The sequence below is a fragment of the Danio rerio genome, chromosome 6 (genome assembly GCF_052040795.2).
Source record: "Danio rerio strain M-AB ecotype USA chromosome 6, GRCz13ab, whole genome shotgun sequence".
In the NCBI taxonomy this organism is placed as follows: domain Eukaryota; kingdom Metazoa; phylum Chordata; class Actinopteri; order Cypriniformes; family Danionidae; genus Danio; species Danio rerio.
In genome coordinates this window covers 18,139,642-18,157,500 of record NC_141026.1, presented here as the reverse complement: position 1 = coordinate 18,157,500, position 17,859 = coordinate 18,139,642, and the positions used below count along the sequence as shown (strand labels likewise).

Genomic DNA, 17,859 nt, shown 5'->3' with positions numbered 1-17,859 from the left:
GTACAGAAACAAAACAATCAAATGTAAAATAACATGGTGATCATTGGATAAATAATGTCAAATTTTGATAATATCTTTATCTTTTAATCATTATTAAAATTGATCCTGCAATGTGACTATTGCAAATACGCACATTGCGATATCGATGCTCAAACAATATATTGTTCACCACTACTTTATATTTTCAACAAAAAGGATCACAGTTTATTCAAACAAATTTTTATACAAGAAATGTAATATTTGTATTTTAAAGGGGAAAACAACAGTTTATTTCCTTAAAGTGTTTACATGTTTGTAATTTCATTTTTGAGTTATTTACTTGGGATATATTTTATATTTGTGATTAGATGTTACTTGAGAAATGTTTATAATGATATTAATAAGGTTTGACCATAAAACTGTGAAATGTGAGATACAGTGGAATTTCTTGTTCATCTGAAGTCATGTTTTATTTACAAAATACACCAGAGATGTTAATGTCTGTTAACTTTACCAGGTAATGATCATCATTTTTGTCATGAAGACTCCTGCTCCGCACCAGAGCCAATGCCTTCCACTGATTGACCAATGGTTCCTGTTCCTGGTTTACCTGTCGCTGGTCAGAAAGAGCAGGATCTGAGGGATTGTCTCAACATCCATCAGTCCACTCTCAGCGGGATTAGAAACACTTGGGTCAGTTTATTTATTTAATTTACTTGGCGCAGTTGGAATTTGGATGTCTCCTAAGGACATTAAAGCCACGATGACAAGTGTGTGTTCGGCAAGAAGACTTACACCTAGTTATCAGTAGCTGTGTTTCCATCCAAAGAGATTTATCCATAAAACTGGAATATTGCATAAGACATTTATGAATAAAGCACTGTTTCCATCTAAGAGAACAAAACTGGTCACTTCCTGATAAACCGGCACCAAATATAAAAAAGAAAAAGGGAATTTGCTGTGGTAGGAGAAAACACTGTGGTCCTTTCTCTTATATAATAAATGACTTGCGCCTGGAGATAATAATACTGAACCAGTCTAAGGATGAACTTTGGCTGAATGATTTTAGAATGGCCAAAACAACATGTCAGATGCTCTACATTGTGGTCGGTCCACTTGTTTGCCTAATGCTGTACCATCACTCCTAGTTATCTCATAATCTGTTCAAACAAAATTACATGACTTTCTTTGATGCGCATGTTGGAATTTATTTCAGTAAATGTCTTTCCATCATAGTTGGATGATTCAATTCAGCATTTTTATTCTATGTTTGACGTAATGTCAACTGAAACATGGAGAGAGGGTGGGAAAGATTAGACAAAAAAAACAATCAGCCAATATTGTATTTATATCAATATCACATATCACAGCTCTGCCAGTGAGGGTGGTTGAGCTCAAGCGCATCAAATGAAAAGCAAATGGGAAGCGTCTTGAAAATGGTGGGTTATGTCAGATACTAGAGAGCATTTGAATGATCAAGATTTGATGAGAAACTGAAGTATGAGGTGATGGGGAAAAAATCATTGATCCAATTAGACGAAAGTGAGAAACTGCAAGCTTTGGATGCTTATATCAGTTTTATATCTTCTAAAGACAAATTCTGTCACTCGCTGACATGTAAAAAATATATTTTAATTTCACATTATCTTCAAAGCAACAGTCACCAAAATGACACAATTAGGATCAAAGCCTAAGGGCCCTATCACACACTCAGCGCAATAAGGTGCAAGGTGTGTATGGCGTGATTAGTTGCTATTTTCAGATCAGCACAACTGTAATTTTCATGCTTTGCACCACGTTGTTTAAATAGCAAATCCATTTGTGCCACTTTGTGGACTCATGGGTGTTCTGGTCTAAAAATGTGGTGTGTTAAGGCGTATTGTTGGCGCATTGCTATTTTGAGGAACTGAAATAGGCCACACTATTGACCAGATGAATGCTGGTTTAAAGTCCTGTGCAGAGCGTTAGCTAAAGTTAAAGAGTAAAAGTAAAGCAAAGAGAAATTAAAGAGGCCGACTGGAGGAGGCTCAGTCTTCATCCTCGAACAGATGATTTGTCTAACTGTTTTCACACTAGTGAAGCGTTTAGTTTTTCCACTTACAAAGTCCACCATGTATATAGAAAATGAGCCATGGTGCAACACAGCTGACTCTTACTACACGTTCACACCGAAAGCATAAAGAGCGTCAAAGGTCGCTTTGGGCGCCCTGGTGACAACGCTGTCTGCCTTCACCTTTGGCGACAAGAGCGTCAAAATTCGCTACATTGATCTTGTATTTAAAGGGGCCGTTGCAGCATATCAGTCACATTCCCACATAAAACATGCTTTCAAGCGTGAAAATGTTGCACACTTTTTATCAAATTTATTTAACAATGGAAGATCAAGTTGCATGTGGTGTGGCTTTGCTGCACTTAATTATCTAATGTGTCCATATGTCTGAAATATTCTGAAGCAGCAATACTGTTTTGTGCTGAGATTCCCGCTTTTTTAAGGAAAAATATATATAACATTAATTCACATGAGTAACTCACCAGTAACTTTTTAATGTATGTTCCTGTGAGAAAACATTGCAAATAATTGGAAATCCAGTGACCGCAATAATCAAACCCGTGGAAACAACTGTGGTCAGAACCAAAGTTCACTGTGACTGTGTTCTCTGGACTGCTCTCGTGCGGCAGACTTCTACATTCTGATTGCTTGCTGCCGAACCACATCATAGCTCATTACCAAAAAGTTAACTTGATTTCAACTCTCTTCGACGCCCACACCGGTGAAGGCGCGCTGCACTACTCCTCACTGCCGACTTTCATTGAAAATGAATGAATTCCGGCTACTTTGGCGCTGTCGCCGCTTTCGGTGTGAACATACAGTTAAAGATGAGACTCTTATTGGTTTAATGCACATTTTGCTGAAAACACACCCATAACTCATGAAAAGAATAAGCACAACCCTGTCGGACCATGCGCCAGAGCACAGAACATATTTTCCTGTCCTTAAAATAGCAAAAGTTTATTCGGACATGCCCTTAATGGTTTTGTTCCATGCACTTTAGACTTTATGCTTAGATTGATAAAATAGAGACCTTTAAGGGGCAGTTTCAAAGAGTTATAAAATAATTTTGTATGGTATTTTGAGCTGAAACGTCACATACACACCCCAGGGTCATCGGAGACTTATTTTAGATCTTGTAAAAAGGGGCATAATACTGTAGGTCCCGTAACATTGTTATTTCAGACTGGGTCTCTGCTTCATCAGTGTCTGGGTGATTGCCTGTCATTGTGGACCAGTAGTTGACATGTCTAAACACTACTTTATTTCCAATACGAGGCACAGAGAGACAACTCATTTGTATTTAAGGCACATACACAGAAACAACACTTTTTAATCTGAAAAAACAACTGACATTTTCAACAGTTTAAAACAAAAACAATGTATATAAATAAAGATATGTAGAGTATTTAAAGCTGAAATTTCACAGACACATTCTGGGGACACCAAAAATAAAATAAGTGAATAATAGGTGCCCTTTAAATGATTAGTTCACTTCCAGAATAAAACGTTACAGATAATGTACTCACCTCCTGACAGTGTGCCACTGCAGTAGACACATTTCATGGTTATTAAGTTTGATGAGTCGTCAATAAATGATGATCAATTAAGGGAATTTATAATATCAGGCATCACATACAGCATTACTCATATTGAGCAGTTCTATCACTTTAAACACTGGGTCGGTAATGTGCAATGCTTTAAAATGTGCAGTTTTATTCTGAAACAGGAAGACAATGGCCAATTTCAGCATCTTGAATGGGGTGGGACATATCAAATACCAGAAGAGCATTTGATTGGTCAGCAGATGTGATGAGCATCTGAAGTTTGAGGTGTCATCAAATAATTTCTTGTTTAATTTTCTGGAAATGGCAAATCCTAAAAAAGTATTTACATTTTTTTAAGAAAATGACCAATCATCATGCTAGGCAGGCGAGGCAGTGGTGCAGTAGGTAGTGCTGTCGCCTCACTGCAAGAAGGTCGCTGGTTCGAACCTCGGCTCAGTTGGGGTTTCTGTGTGGAGTTTGCATGTTCTCCCTGCCTTTGTGTGGGTTTCCTCCGGGTGCTCCAGTTTCCTCTACAGTCCAAAGACATGAGGTACAGGTGAATTGGGTAGGCTAAATTGTCCGTAGTGTATGAGTGTGTGTGTGAATGTGTGTGTGGATGTTTCCCAGAGATGGGTTGCGGCTGGAAGGGCATCCGCTGCGTAAAAACTTGGCACTGTACTAAAATGTTGTGTGTTGTAAATGTATCTGATCATGGGACATAACAGATACAACTATAGTGACTGTGATGATGAAAATTTATTTGGAAAAAAGAGACTGGAAAAGAAAGGCAGAATGGAGGATCTTTCAGAAATTGATGCAGCACCGCAAGTACCATCACCACCAATGACTATGGCAGAATCCTTAAGGACACCATCAAGATGCACAGTTACTTTACGTTCCAGTACCCCTAGGAACATTTACAGTCCTTGTTCCAGTGCAGTTGGAGATCAAGACAGAACTTATTGCAACTCGTCATGTCTTTGTAAGAATTCAAAACATCAGTAAATTTGTAAAGGCTTAATGCAGCTAGAAAGTAAAGATTAACTAGAGAACAACAGCAGTATCTATCCCACTGTTGAGATATATGAGATGTTATACTAATTCATTATTTGTGTTTTTTAGCATTACTGACTGAACTTATAAAATCACAAGAGGTCATAAAGCAGCAACTGGACCTGATTCTCAAAAATCAGCAAAAACAAAGCAGTACTCTGCAGCGGGATGAAACTCCAGATGCAAGCACATTTGACCTTCCTTTGTCCAATTTATTTGATTTAGAAAAGCTTGAACATCAACTAAAGGAGCAGCCCGAACAAAGGAAGAAAGTGGTAAGTTCAAGCTCTTTTGTATTTCATAGATTTTTTTTTTTTATTTTAATTAATTTTTTGTTTGTTAGTTTATTTTACTTATTGGTAGGTTTTCCACTAAAGAAGCAGTGTGGCGTATCCTAGGAAAGCTTTTGGTCAACTCCTTGGCTAAACAAATGAATTGGAGTGGGGCAAACCAAAAAGTGGCTTTTCGTGCACTCACCCTAAGGACTGTCGTAGTCAGTAAGTTGATTTTAAATATACATTTCAATACATTTAGAGGCTGTTATTCATCTGTGCCAAAATACCTTTTATGCAGAATGTGTATTTAAATCATTAACCAGAGGAACAAAGAATCTTTATATAATGTGATTTTAAGCCCCATTTAGGTTGTACTTATGTGAGAGCAAACATGAATCTGTTTTTTTTTTTTCGATTAACATTTGTACTTGTTCACAACAAATCATCTGTTTATCTTTTAATCACAGATGCAGTGAGGACAAATGTCCATACCAACAGCGCCACTGATGAAGAGGTGGAGAAATACATCACAAGGTGGCTACAACTTGCTCCTGATAGGGTTGATGGAAGGAAGGAAAGAGAGCAGCTAATGTGTCAAATGTCTAAATCACTTTATTTTTTTAAATTATGTTATTTTATAACAACATTTTAAGTGTATTAAGATGTTCCCTGATACTTGGGCAATTTGTTTCTTTCACTTTCTCTCTATATATAGAGAAAGTATATTCATGCTATATTCATATATATTAGCTATATATATTCATGCTATTTCTTTATATATACAAACATATATATATATATATATATATATATATATATATATATATATATATATATATATATATATATATATATTATACTATATTTGCTATTTCTTAAACTGGTTTCTGTTCAGGTTTTTTATAAAAAAAAATAGCTGTTTTAAGATGTCTTGTGCAATTTCATAGATTTTTACATGGGTATTTTAAGTTGTTTCCTTTTTTTAATTTTGTGCAGTTTCTAAGCTTTTTTTTTACAGTCTATTTGGAAACTTTTGTGCATGTGCAATTTCAGAATTTTTAAAAAATCTTCCTGTTTACTTAAATTTGTTTATAATGTGTCATTATTCTGCAGCTTCATTGTTATTGCTTTATTGAAATTTTTAATTCTTGAGCAGTACAACATGTATTCAATTTTATTATTATTTGTTTAATACTTGTTTAGTCAATAAATGTTTTTTGTTATTTATTGTGTCCTTTGTTTGATTATTTGCAATGTAGGACATGTATGCTGTTTGCAATTTATTCAAAGGTTAAACGCTTATTTACTGTTATATCAACACAAATGGTCTATAAGTTGTGACTATATTGTTCTCTGGTGACTTAAACTGTATTTACACACACACACACATAAATAAATATAAATTAGAGACACAGCTTAGATACCGATTGAGGGACGTAAACAACAACAATGGTTCTCATTCTTTCCTGGATTACATTTTTAATTAGCTCCCAGGAATCCAAAAAGGTCCACATATTGATTTTATAATGGAAGTCGTTTTAACATTAAGATATGATTAAATTGCCATTGCTTATATACTCAAAAGATGGCGTTACAGGGACCCAAATCCTAACAGAATTATTATTATTATTATTATTATTATTATTATTATTATATTCTACAGTGCTTCACGGAAATCATGCACTGCACGTTTAATCAGGGTAATTGCATTTGGTGGCGCGGTGGCGTTGCTGTGGTTACTATAATCAGTGACGTTCTAAAAAAGAATGTGTTCGAAAAGCCGTCGATGACGTTGAGAAAGTGTGAGCTGCATTAAGTGTCTGACCATCGCTGACATTAGCGGTATGTAAAGATCTTTCTAAAAGTATCATTTTAAGTTGTTATATTTGGTTGTTTCTACGTGCTTTTGGTGACGGACAAAGATTTGACTATTTCTCTGTCTAGTTAGACTGTGGATTGTACTGAATGTTGGTTGGAATGTGAGATTGCCTTCTTAACTTATTTTGGCGACTTGTCAATTTTAGGCATTTGAATATATCTATTTTTCTAGTTTGTGTATTCTGTTGTCTTCTTTCGTAGAATAATTTTTGTTATGTTGTCAAGTTGGTAAACCGATAGATAAAAAATTTTTGTTTGTTTGTATGCTTCATTTGTATATTGCTATTTAACATTTGCAGATTGTTATTTGTTATATCATCAGATTAATTGATCTGTTATAATGTATTTGTATGCTGTCAGCTTTAACACATATTCCATATTACTGCTGTATTTATTTACTGTTTTGTTTAATTGTAATTTATGTCGGCGGCCTGTTCAACATTTGTAGCTTTTGATTGTTATTTCTTTTATTTACAGCTTTACTAATTATTGTAACACATTTATTTATTATAAGTTCATAGATTGTCATCTAGTAGAGTATTTACTTATAGCTGCGAAATATTAGTTAAAACAGAATCAGACTGAAGACAATGGTAGATGAAACCTTCAAAGAATGGTGTTAAGTTTAATTAAGGACTTGACATCTTTTTTAATTGTATTTTGCAGATCAGAAGGGACCACATGGAGAAAAAAAAGGAAAATTACACACCACAGCAACGACTGGAAATGGAAAAACAGATGGACGGCTGCATCGATGGAAGTCCTTCCAGGATGAAAGGGGTGTTGTTAAGTATAGATAAGTGGTTCTCAAACCTTTTCACTTTAGGAAGAATTTGTCTCTCGAAGTATGACCTATGCCTATATAAAATGTGTTTAAATTAAGTTAATTAAAATCATTACCATTCGTAAAAAGTAAAAAAATAAATAAATGCTGTACTTAAAGGTAAAGTATTAGCATATAGGAGCCTATATTCATCAAAACCTGGAAATGTAGCTCGGGCCTCATAAATTTATGTCATCATATTCATATCATATACAAACCAAATTGCATGTACATATGATATATTTGAATGGGGGAGACCAGGGATAGTTGTGCTTCTATTATATTTCTCTACAGATCTTTAAGATCTTGCGTTACAAGTGTCTGCTATTAAATTGCATATAAGTTAATTTTCAGCGCATACAGAAATCGTGAACCCTTTTTAGTTTCAAACAGGAGGAGTGAAATGTACAATTCAGCCCACAGTTTGGGTTATTTGGGTAATTTAACATTATAAAATAAGAATTAAGACCTAAAAAATGGATTTGAAAGCTTTTTTATTCAGCATTGAGCTTTCAATATAATTTGTGTCTCTGTGTTTCAAAGCTGAATAAAATGTGCATCAGATTCAACAATTGAACACTATTTGTGTTTGCAGCCTTCATGAGCCCACAGAGTTCAAACACTGAGCTCAAACTACTTTTGACTTTCTCTTTAAAGAGCTATAGGAATACTGAAATTAAATCATGTAAAGACATTTTTGAATCTGCTTGGGGTTGGTGGAAACATTTCACCGACGTTACGAGCAAGTTATTAGCTTTTATTCTTACAACTGACCCAGTGTTATGTGGCCATGAATCTGTTCTCCCACAGCAAACAGCTAAAACATTATCACCAACAATGTGGATTAAATATATCCACACACAGATTACATGGGTTTAACTACAAATCAGGCATTGATATCTTAAAAATAATTCAAGTAAAAAATATTACTTTGCTGAAACGTAATGTTTCCTCTCTAATATCTGCTGTGTCTGCCACAGGACCTGGTCAGTCATCCACGGCCAGAGGGGTTAGGAAGTGCGAGATTGATTTGTGACTATTTCCTGGTTTCTCCCCCGTGAAATCTAAACATTAACCTGTATTTTTAATATATGATTTAAAATTACATATTTCAATTAGAGATTAGATCTGCTTACAGTGCGTCATTTACAGTATGTGTTTTAGAAAACTGAGTGATTATTAGGGATGCACCGATACCATTTTTTTATAAAACGATATGAGTATTTTAATTTATGTTCTAGCCGATACCGAGAACTGATACCAATACTTCATAGATTTGGTTTCGATGAAGTTTATTTATTTATTTATTTATTCATTTAGTTTTTGCTTGTTGCAAGGATAACCACAAACATCTTTAAGAGAAGGCTTTTCCAAGCCAAAAATATACACACATTGTTGATAAACCTGCAAATCCAGACCTTATCTATTAAAGATTAACTGTGGACATTTAAATGATGAGTTATCCTTGCGCTGACATCCCTCCACGCCTTCACACATTACATAAAGTGTGTGCAGTGTACGTTAACTTTTGAAGTCACTCTCTTACACTGCATATTCGGGAAGCATAAAACCCTGTTATGGGCGATTTTTTCATATTTACGAGTCCTGCCGTTAATCCGCAGGTCAGGTATAAAGTAGGCTATACTTGATGCTATACTTTAAGTTTAACTATAGGTGGGTCACGGCTAGATAAGATCAATAGCCATAATTACTCAAAGCATACTCTCATTTTAAAAATCATGCGACCATCATCTCACAATGTTTTATAATAATCTTATTTTTATTAAAACGAGTGATTTAGCAATGCCACGCCACTGACAAGCCAACTGCAGATCAAACAAAGCAACTATCGCGGCAACCTTTTTCTGAATTTCAGCTGTTCTTTTTTGCATTTGATTATTATGCATTCAATGTTAAAAAAATCAATAATGAATAGAGTGTATCCTGCGTTTGTGCGTTTTATCACTGAAGCTGCCCTTTTTCAAAACTAAAAGTTGCTTTGTCTCTCTGCCAATATTTCAGCTTTATCTAATGAAAAGTTAATTTAGATGAGCCAATATTCAAAAATTGCAGTAAAGTAACTGTGACGTGCGGCCACACATCGAATCTGAGGTCTGTTCTCATCTCTCTCTCGCTGTCATCCAGACATTGATACGTAGACACCACACAAGTCATGTCGCAAAACTGAGGCTGGTACCAGCTGACAGGTAGAATAGCTGAAGCCTTTGCGAAATCTGTCAAATACAGCACTGAAATGAACAGGCATAAATGTCTTTGACCCAAAAAGTCTATCAGTATGATATCTGTAAAAACGCAATCAGAGCCAATGTTATGTAGAAATTGTGTAGCCTAATAATTATATTAATTTTAATAAAAAAGAAAATCAAAATAAATAATTCATTGCATTTTTCGTTTGCTAAAAAATATACAAAGGGTGGCTAGTTTGTATTAATGTGTTGTAATATTAATTAAATGTGTTTAGCCTATTTAAGCTTAACGGTTATATATACAGCCAATAGGCAAGCCATTCAAAAAATATTATTTTATTGTGTACTGGGTTAGAATTAGGGATGCTCAAAATAATCGATTAACCGTTAACCGAAAGGGTGCGTTTGTGACCGATTAATGCTATCAGTTAAACGATTAAAATTATTATTTTATATATTTTTAGTTTGGCTGCATAAGCGGCCGATTGAATGCGCCTTTGCGTTTAGAGGGGCATCTTTTGCACGCGGCTCATCCCAGAGCAGCAGTTTGTGTTGTCAAGACAACTACAGAGAACTTTTAAAGAGCTTGGTTTCCGCTACATTCATTCTTCCATGGCGGGGACCAAAATGCATCCCGCCACGGCTACATTACCCATTCAAAACATTCAGTTATTGTTGTTGTTGTTTTTAATAGCGGATTATAATCGCAACAAAACGTATTAAAAGGTAAGTGAATTATAACAGCGCAAACTTTTTTGTAACCATATAGTGCTGTGCGCTATTGTTTAATCCTTTGGGGTTACGTGCTGACTGACTGAATGATTGACAGGTGTGCGTGAGGCCAGCAAACACGCAGAAGCTTTCAGTTAAGATGAACAGTTTCTATAGTTATACTTTATTTATAGATAAAGTATGACTCTACATATAATCACTCTATCTTGCTGGCGTTTATGGCCGTTTCGCTTTACTTCAGGACGCATTAACACCGCTCTGAAGGTCTAATCGCTGTTTTAAGTTATCCAGAGCTGTATGAATGTACAAATCTTGAATATCATAATATTATTAAATATTACAATTTTATCAACATAGACAGCAACACTTTTGCACAATTGATACCCAGCTGATTCAGTCGTTTCATAAGAGGACCGCGCTTCTTCTCTTCTTTTTTCCTTGTCAACATAAAGGCAGTGAGGTGCGCCTCGCGTTTTTGGAATGAAAAAAGCACGTTAGCTGTGCTCGGCCACTTGTTCAACTGCAAGACATACTTAACTTGCAAGACGATAATGTATAACCCGTGCCTACAGACACATTTGCCAAAGAAGCAAAATGGAAGAAGAATATTGCTTCAAATAGACGTGTTGATGCCAAAAAAAGCGCTGATGTTGACCTGGATCTGCATCATAAACGCAACAAATAGGCTTTACCTTTTATTTTACAGCATATAAAGCATGTATGCACATTAATGCAATATCATATTTAAACAAAAAACTGTTTAGAAAAAGTCAACATATGCGCGCGTTGTTGTTGTCTTTTCATCACGCAGCGCGCGCACTTGAGCCGCGATGGAGAGAAAGGAAACCATAGCAAGACATAATCTTTAAAATAATGATTTCTATTAAAAATGTAAAAAGGTTTTGTGATTATAATAATAACAGCGGGGCATTAACTAAATGCATATTTTCCGTGGAGCGAGCGATTTGAGGAAGTCATCTATTTTATTTGACGGAAGACAAAAATATGATTGGAAAAAAATCAGTCAGTGTTTTCCATTTGTAATATAAATTACTTATTTAAGTGCAAAATAATTTAGGGCAGTCCTATTTATTTTATTCATTTTATTTAGATTATTCTGTTCTTCTGTGCTAAACACTGCAGGTACGTGAAAATGCTCTGTTGTATTGTTCTATTATTAATATGCTAGCATATAAAAATAAATCAGTATTTTATGCAATATTTAAAGTGTCAGACACAAAATAGACATGTCAATTTGTTTAATATAAAATTAATAGTAATCTGACCAGTTAACCGTTAATAACCGATTATTGAGCGGCAGTTGTCGGTTAGCAAAATTAACCAAAATGAGCATCCCTAGTTAGAATGTATATTTTACATGAAAAACTATATGTAGCATGTCTCGCTGTCATTTAAAACATGCAATTCATTACACACCAGAGCTGTAGGCCTACACTTACAGGGCGTTGTTGGTCAATAGTCATACTGCGCACCACGTTATTGAGCTCAAATATCTCTGAGGGAGATTATGTGACCCGATAGCCATTATTAACTTGAGAGATTTTAAAAATAAAAGGCCTTTTAAAAAAAGGAACAACACACAAATCGGCAACAAGTAAAACTGGTCCCTTGGAGTTCAGCACTTGTCATCTTGCCAGTGTATGCTGCGTGGTGTGTATAGCGCCCTTATGCGGCGCATGTCAACTGCCACTGGTGAGAGAGAGCGTGCCCGTGAGAGCTCAGTGCAAGTATCGATATAATCACAAGCAAAATCATATCATTATAAATATTCTATTAACAATACTTATCAAAATATTTATACACTTACATGGTATTTATTGAGATTGTGTGATCTGTATAGGCTGTCTGATCTTTACAGAAGCTGTAAACTGAGACGGGCGCAGTGACCGCAGTAATGTTCAGCTCTGATGAGGTGCTTTTATTTACCCTGTAGTCTTTAGATTTTTTACATAATGTTCCATTACTTAAAATTTCTTTCGTTTTTTTTTTTTTTAGTTTATATTAATGTAACCCTTGGCTATAATTTACTAAAACCCGACTACGCCACCTAGGTTACTACCCAGGAACATCTATCTAAAAACACTTGTTTGATTAACACAAAAGTTACAACAATATGAAGGACCCTGCTGGTTCGTTTTTGATTAAAGACAGAGACGTGACTTACAAACGTAATACAAAAATTTATTAAATTCACTATGGCATACACAACCTTAAAACAATTTTAAAATGCTCTCACAGTTACCCATTAAACAGCTTCGGTGCAAATGGACCGCAATAAATGACACTAACTGACGGGGACACTCAGCAAAAACAGCAAATCAGTGTATACAAAATATTAAAGCAAGTGGCAAATTACACCCATACAATTCAACAACCCCCCCCCCCTTCAATTCAGCATCAATATTACAGCTCCTCCGCCCACCTGTGGATATACACAGCCAAAAATACTCACAGGAAACAAACTGCACAAAAATCACAGGGCATAGAATTCACAATGAATCACATAGGATCACGTTGAACATGGATAGTAGATTAAGAGCAAGATACAGTACATACAATGTTCGCCATAGTAATTAAAAAGGGAATGTCCGCGAAGAGCAGTCGCAGCAGATAAGACCAGTTTTAGAAAAAAACAGCCGCGAATAAATGCGATGAAACAACAGCTAGCACCTTCAAGCCGCACCTCCTAAAAATACAAATTTAAGAGAAAGATAAAAGGATTTTTAAAAAGTGAACGAACCCTTCTTTGAAATCCAAACAAACTTCTTACCTCCTAGATGAGTTTCATAGGCTAGAACAGATTCGGCGAACGGCGCTCACCTCTTCACAAACACACTTTCCTAATAATAAAAGCATCCTTTAGATTATTATTGAAAACTAACGAGAAACCCTAAAAATCACCAACTCACCCAGGCTAGAGCACACTTTGCGAACAGCACCTGTCACTTTGTGCGCACACGCATACACCTTTCTAATAATCAAAGCAGTTGTTGTTAAGATGATCACTTTAAACTAGCTAAGAGCTACAAAAAAAAAAAAAAGCAAACAGCTCACCAACAGAAGGCCAACCAGGGACAAAAGGAAACGCTCTCAGACCACAGAGGCTTCACCTTCACTCGGGATGTCATATGAGTTACTCAGACGCCTTTTTAAAGGGCTGACTATCAACTCACTCCCACTAATGAGCTGCCCAGGTGTACGCAGTAAAGAGTACGTGCCAACGCCAGTGGGTGTATCCTACCCTCCGTGTGTCACTATAACATTTACAAAAATAAAACCGGTTACATTCTACCCCCTAGTTTTGAAATCGTCGCCCCGACGATATTAACTCCAAGGCCTAAAAAGATTGACAGCAACATTATTCGAGACCAGGGAACCCATAATACCCCTCATACTACCCCCCACTGTCTCTGGCAGATGGTGCACATTAGAATGGTAGCCTGCTGTTGCTCGAGTGGTCCGCCGCAGAGGTGCCCTTGTAGTGATACTCCTGTCCTCTACGGTCATGGCCAGATCACTTGATCCGGGGCCATGATCCACAGACTCTGGGGTAGGGACCCCACTGGACGACTTAGAGGCACCTTCAGGACTTTGAGGCTGACTGAAAGTATCATTCAAAGAGGAGTTGGCAGCAGCTGGTATGGTCACTGAGGGAAGAACTTCTTGCACTATAGGTGCCAGCATCCACATATCCTCTAGCAGCTCATCTTCAACGTCAGCTACAGACACTTGGTCAGACACAGACAGGGGAGAGTCAACAGGCTCTGAATTGGGCCTAGGTGGTTGGGCTCGCAATAGGGTGCGATGAACATGCCGCACTCTCTCCAAGTCTTCAACTGGGGCAATGGCGTAAACTGCCCCACCGGGCATAGGAGCCCGCATCACTCTGTACACTACGGGACTCCAATGATCTTGAATTTTTGCCCGCCCTCGCACACAGAGATCCCGCAAATACACCAACTGACCTGGTTTCAAAGGGTCATCTTGTACCCGCCGATCATGTCGCTCTTTTCTTCGGTCTGCTGCCAGTTTTATTCGACTCCGAGCTCCCTCAAAGGCCACTCTGAGTCTGTCTTTATGGTCACAAATCCAGTCGTGGACACTTCCCTGTGTAGGGGGATCAACTCTTCCCAAAAGAAAATCAATAGGCAGTTGTGGGTCTTGTCCAAACATCAAAAAATGCGGGGATTCACCTGTAGACTGGTGGGGAGTGGTGTTATAGGAGAAAACCACTTGTGGAAGGTATATAGCCCAATTTTTCTTCTTTGGGGAAGGCAAAGTACGCAGCAGATTATGCAGAGTGCGATTAAATTGCTCACATTGGCCATTGCCCATGGGATGGGCTGGAGTAGTCCGGCTTCGTTCAATGCCATACAGCTCACACAGTTGCTGAATGAGGGTACTTTCAAAATTCCGCCCTTGATCTGAGTGGATGCGACTTGGGATGCCAAATTTGTAGAACCACTCATTAACCAGCACCTTTGCCACCGTAGATGCCCTCTGGTCTCGTGTCGGCACTGCCTGAGTATACTTAGAAAACACATCTGTCAGGACAAGAACATTCTCCATTCCATTCTGTGATGGTTCAATCAAGGTGAAATCAATGGCCAGAATTTGGTTAGGCCTTGAAGCTAACAAATGGCCCATATATGTCTGGACCCGAGGAAACACATCCTTAGCAATCGTACAGCGCTCACATTGTTGACACCATCGCTTCACATCTTCCGACATACCTGGCCAGAAGCACCGTCGTCTTACCAATTCTGCGGTACGTTCCACTCCTTGATGACCATGCTCATCATGGAGCTGCTGCAGAACTGTGGTTCTTAGGGATGCCGGGAGAACAAGTTGAAGAAAGGCCTCGCCACCCTGGGAATGGTGGCACTGACGATACAATACTCCATCCTTCATCTTTAAGCGCTTCCACTGCTTCAGCAGTTTACAGACATCTGTGCTCAACCCCTGCCGCTCTCCACTTGACGGGTACTTCCCTTTCTTCCAACATTCCAGAAACACGCTCAGAACAGAATCGGCTTCCTGTAGACAACACAAATCTGCAGGCGTATAACTAGGAAAGGCAGTAATAGAGGCCTGTGTACCTTCACTCTGAGGCCTAATAGAGGCCACACGTAGGAGGGGCTCTGGCAGAGAACTTCCGGGAATCATTCCTTCCAGCACAGGTACAGCAGGATACTGCCGTGAAAGGGAGTCAGCATTACGATTACTACGCCCTGAACGATACTTAATGTTGAAATCAAAGGTGGCTAGTTGGGCAGCCCATCTCTGTTCTAAGGCACCTAGTTTAGCAGTGTGGAGGTAACTCAATGGGTTATTATCAGTGTATACAATACATTTATGTCCAAGTAGGTACTCACGAAACTTCTCGGTCATGGCCCACTTAAGGGCCAAGAATTCCAATTTCATAGAGCTATAATTGGACGGATTCCTCTCAGAAGGCCTCAACGCTCGGCTGGCATAGGCTACTGGCCTGACTCTGCCCTCCTGTTCCTGTGACAGGACAGCTCCTAGGCCACTGTGACTGGCATCCACTTCCAAGATGAACGGTAGTGAAAAATCTGCATAAGCCAGCAGAGGGGCACTCACCAAACGCTGCTTCAGGGAATCGAAACTCCGTTGACACTCCTCAGTCCAGGCCTCTTTGCAGGATTGTGCTGAACTTTTCAGTTTGGGTGCCATCAACAGCGCAACCAACCGATGGAGTGGGGCAGCCAACTTAGCAAAACCTTCCACAAACCGTCGATAATAACTTGCAAACCCCAGAAATGAACGAAGTTCGGAGACTTTACTTGGAGTGGGCCAATTAGCGACTGCTTCTATTTTCTTTGGGTCAGTAGACACACCCTCATCAGAAATCAAGTGTCCCAAATAGCTCACCTCAGGCTGAAAAAAGTTACACTTCTCTAGTTTAGCCTTCAAGCCTTCCCGCTGTAACCGTTTCAGGACCACCTCTAGTCGTTCCAAGTGCTGAATCACTGTAGAAGAGAACACTATAACATCGTCCAGGTACAAGAGCAATGACTGGAAGTGTTGCGAACCAAACATGCGCTCCATTAACCGCTGAAAGGTACTAGGTGCGTTACACAGGCCAAAGGCCATCCTATTCCACTCATATAGCCCAAAAGGTGTACAAAAGGCAGTTTTCATTCGGTCTTTCTCTGCTACTGGGACTTGGTTATAGCCACTGGCAAGGTCCATTGTAGTGAACCACCTAGCACCGGACAGAGCATCCAAGGATTCTTCAATTCTGGGCAATGGAAAGGAGTCTTTTCTGGTCTTACTGTTAAGTTGTCTATAGTCAACACAAATTCGCAGGCTACCATCCTTTTTCTTTACCAGGACAATGGGGGATGCATAAGGGCTGCTACTTTCTCTTATAACTTGGGCTTCTAATAACTGATTAATATGGGCCTTAACTGCCTCATATTCAGAGGGAGGAATACGTCTATAACGTTGCTTAACAGGGACCTCATCAGTCAGGGGAATTTCGTGTTCAATTAGCGTAGTACAGCCAAGATCGGCATCATGTGCTGAAAACACAGAGGAGTACTTTGACAGTAAGGCCCTTACCTGACGCTGTTCTTCTGGGGTCAATGGAGTCAAATCAAGAGAATCAATCTTTTCCTGTACAGATCCCACCATTATCTGGGAAGAGACTGTGGCTTGCACGTCCAACGGGAAGTCCTCTACACCTGCGGGCAAACTCACCACAGCGACGGGGGAAATAGTGCCAAGAACAGTTTGAGCATACAGATTAGCGTCAACTACCCCAACATTAATCACCGGGATATAAACCTGCCCACGAGCTACTTTAACAAGGGAGGGCAATGCCAAAAGGCCAGCTGCCAACCCCCCACTAGAAGGCTCAAATGCCACAGTTGAACAACCATACTGCTGTGAACAAGTAGCAGGGACAAATTTCATAGTGCCACCAGGCACATGAACACACCTTTTCCCTCTGACCTGAACTCTAGATATAACATCTAAAGGGGCATGAGCTTGAATTTGGTGACAAGTCTGTAGGGCTTGCTGCCAGGAATTAGGGGCATGTTGCAGTAAAGAGGTCTCAAAAAGCATTGATCCATATTGTCCAAACAATTCATTGTAACATTCCCGAATAACGTTCATCCCCAATACACCGGACACTTGGGTGGTTGTCCCTGGTGGATCTTTAACTACAAGAACACCACGTTTTGGAATCACCTTACCAAAGACTTCAACATCAAGCTCTAAATAGCCTACATAGGGAATGTCTAAGCCATTGGCAGCCTTAAGC

At 38.4% G+C, this 17,859-nt stretch overlaps 1 protein-coding gene and 2 long non-coding RNA genes across 4 annotated transcripts in view; all 3 read left to right on the top strand.

Moving 5' to 3' along the window:
• The window catches only part of LOC147843444 (serine/threonine-protein kinase pim-3-like), a 10,888-nt gene extending 9,978 nt beyond the window's left edge, over positions 1-910 (top strand). Inside the window, exon 6 of the mRNA XM_087257108.1 lies at positions 497-910. Within this exon, the coding sequence (XP_087113234.1) occupies positions 497-564 (68 nt within the window). The 3' untranslated portion in view covers positions 565-910. The remainder of the gene's footprint in view (positions 1-496) is intronic.
• A 1,963-nt stretch (positions 911-2,873) lies between these two features.
• Positions 2,874-5,664, top strand: LOC141386228 (uncharacterized). 2 transcript variants are annotated; one of them, XR_015492919.1, is made up of 4 exons: positions 2,874-4,558; positions 4,699-4,904; positions 4,973-5,126; positions 5,372-5,664. It is a non-coding gene; the product is annotated as an uncharacterized LOC141386228 (long non-coding RNA). The 2 variants fall into 2 exon arrangements; XR_015492918.1 differs by having other exon boundaries at positions 2,874-4,904.
• Positions 5,665-6,668: 1,004 nt separating this feature from the next.
• On the top strand, positions 6,669-7,572 carry LOC147843443 (uncharacterized). Its single transcript, XR_015493573.1, has 2 exons — positions 6,669-6,746; positions 7,449-7,572. It is a non-coding gene; the product is annotated as an uncharacterized LOC147843443 (long non-coding RNA).
• Positions 7,573-17,859: the final 10,287 nt, after the last annotated feature.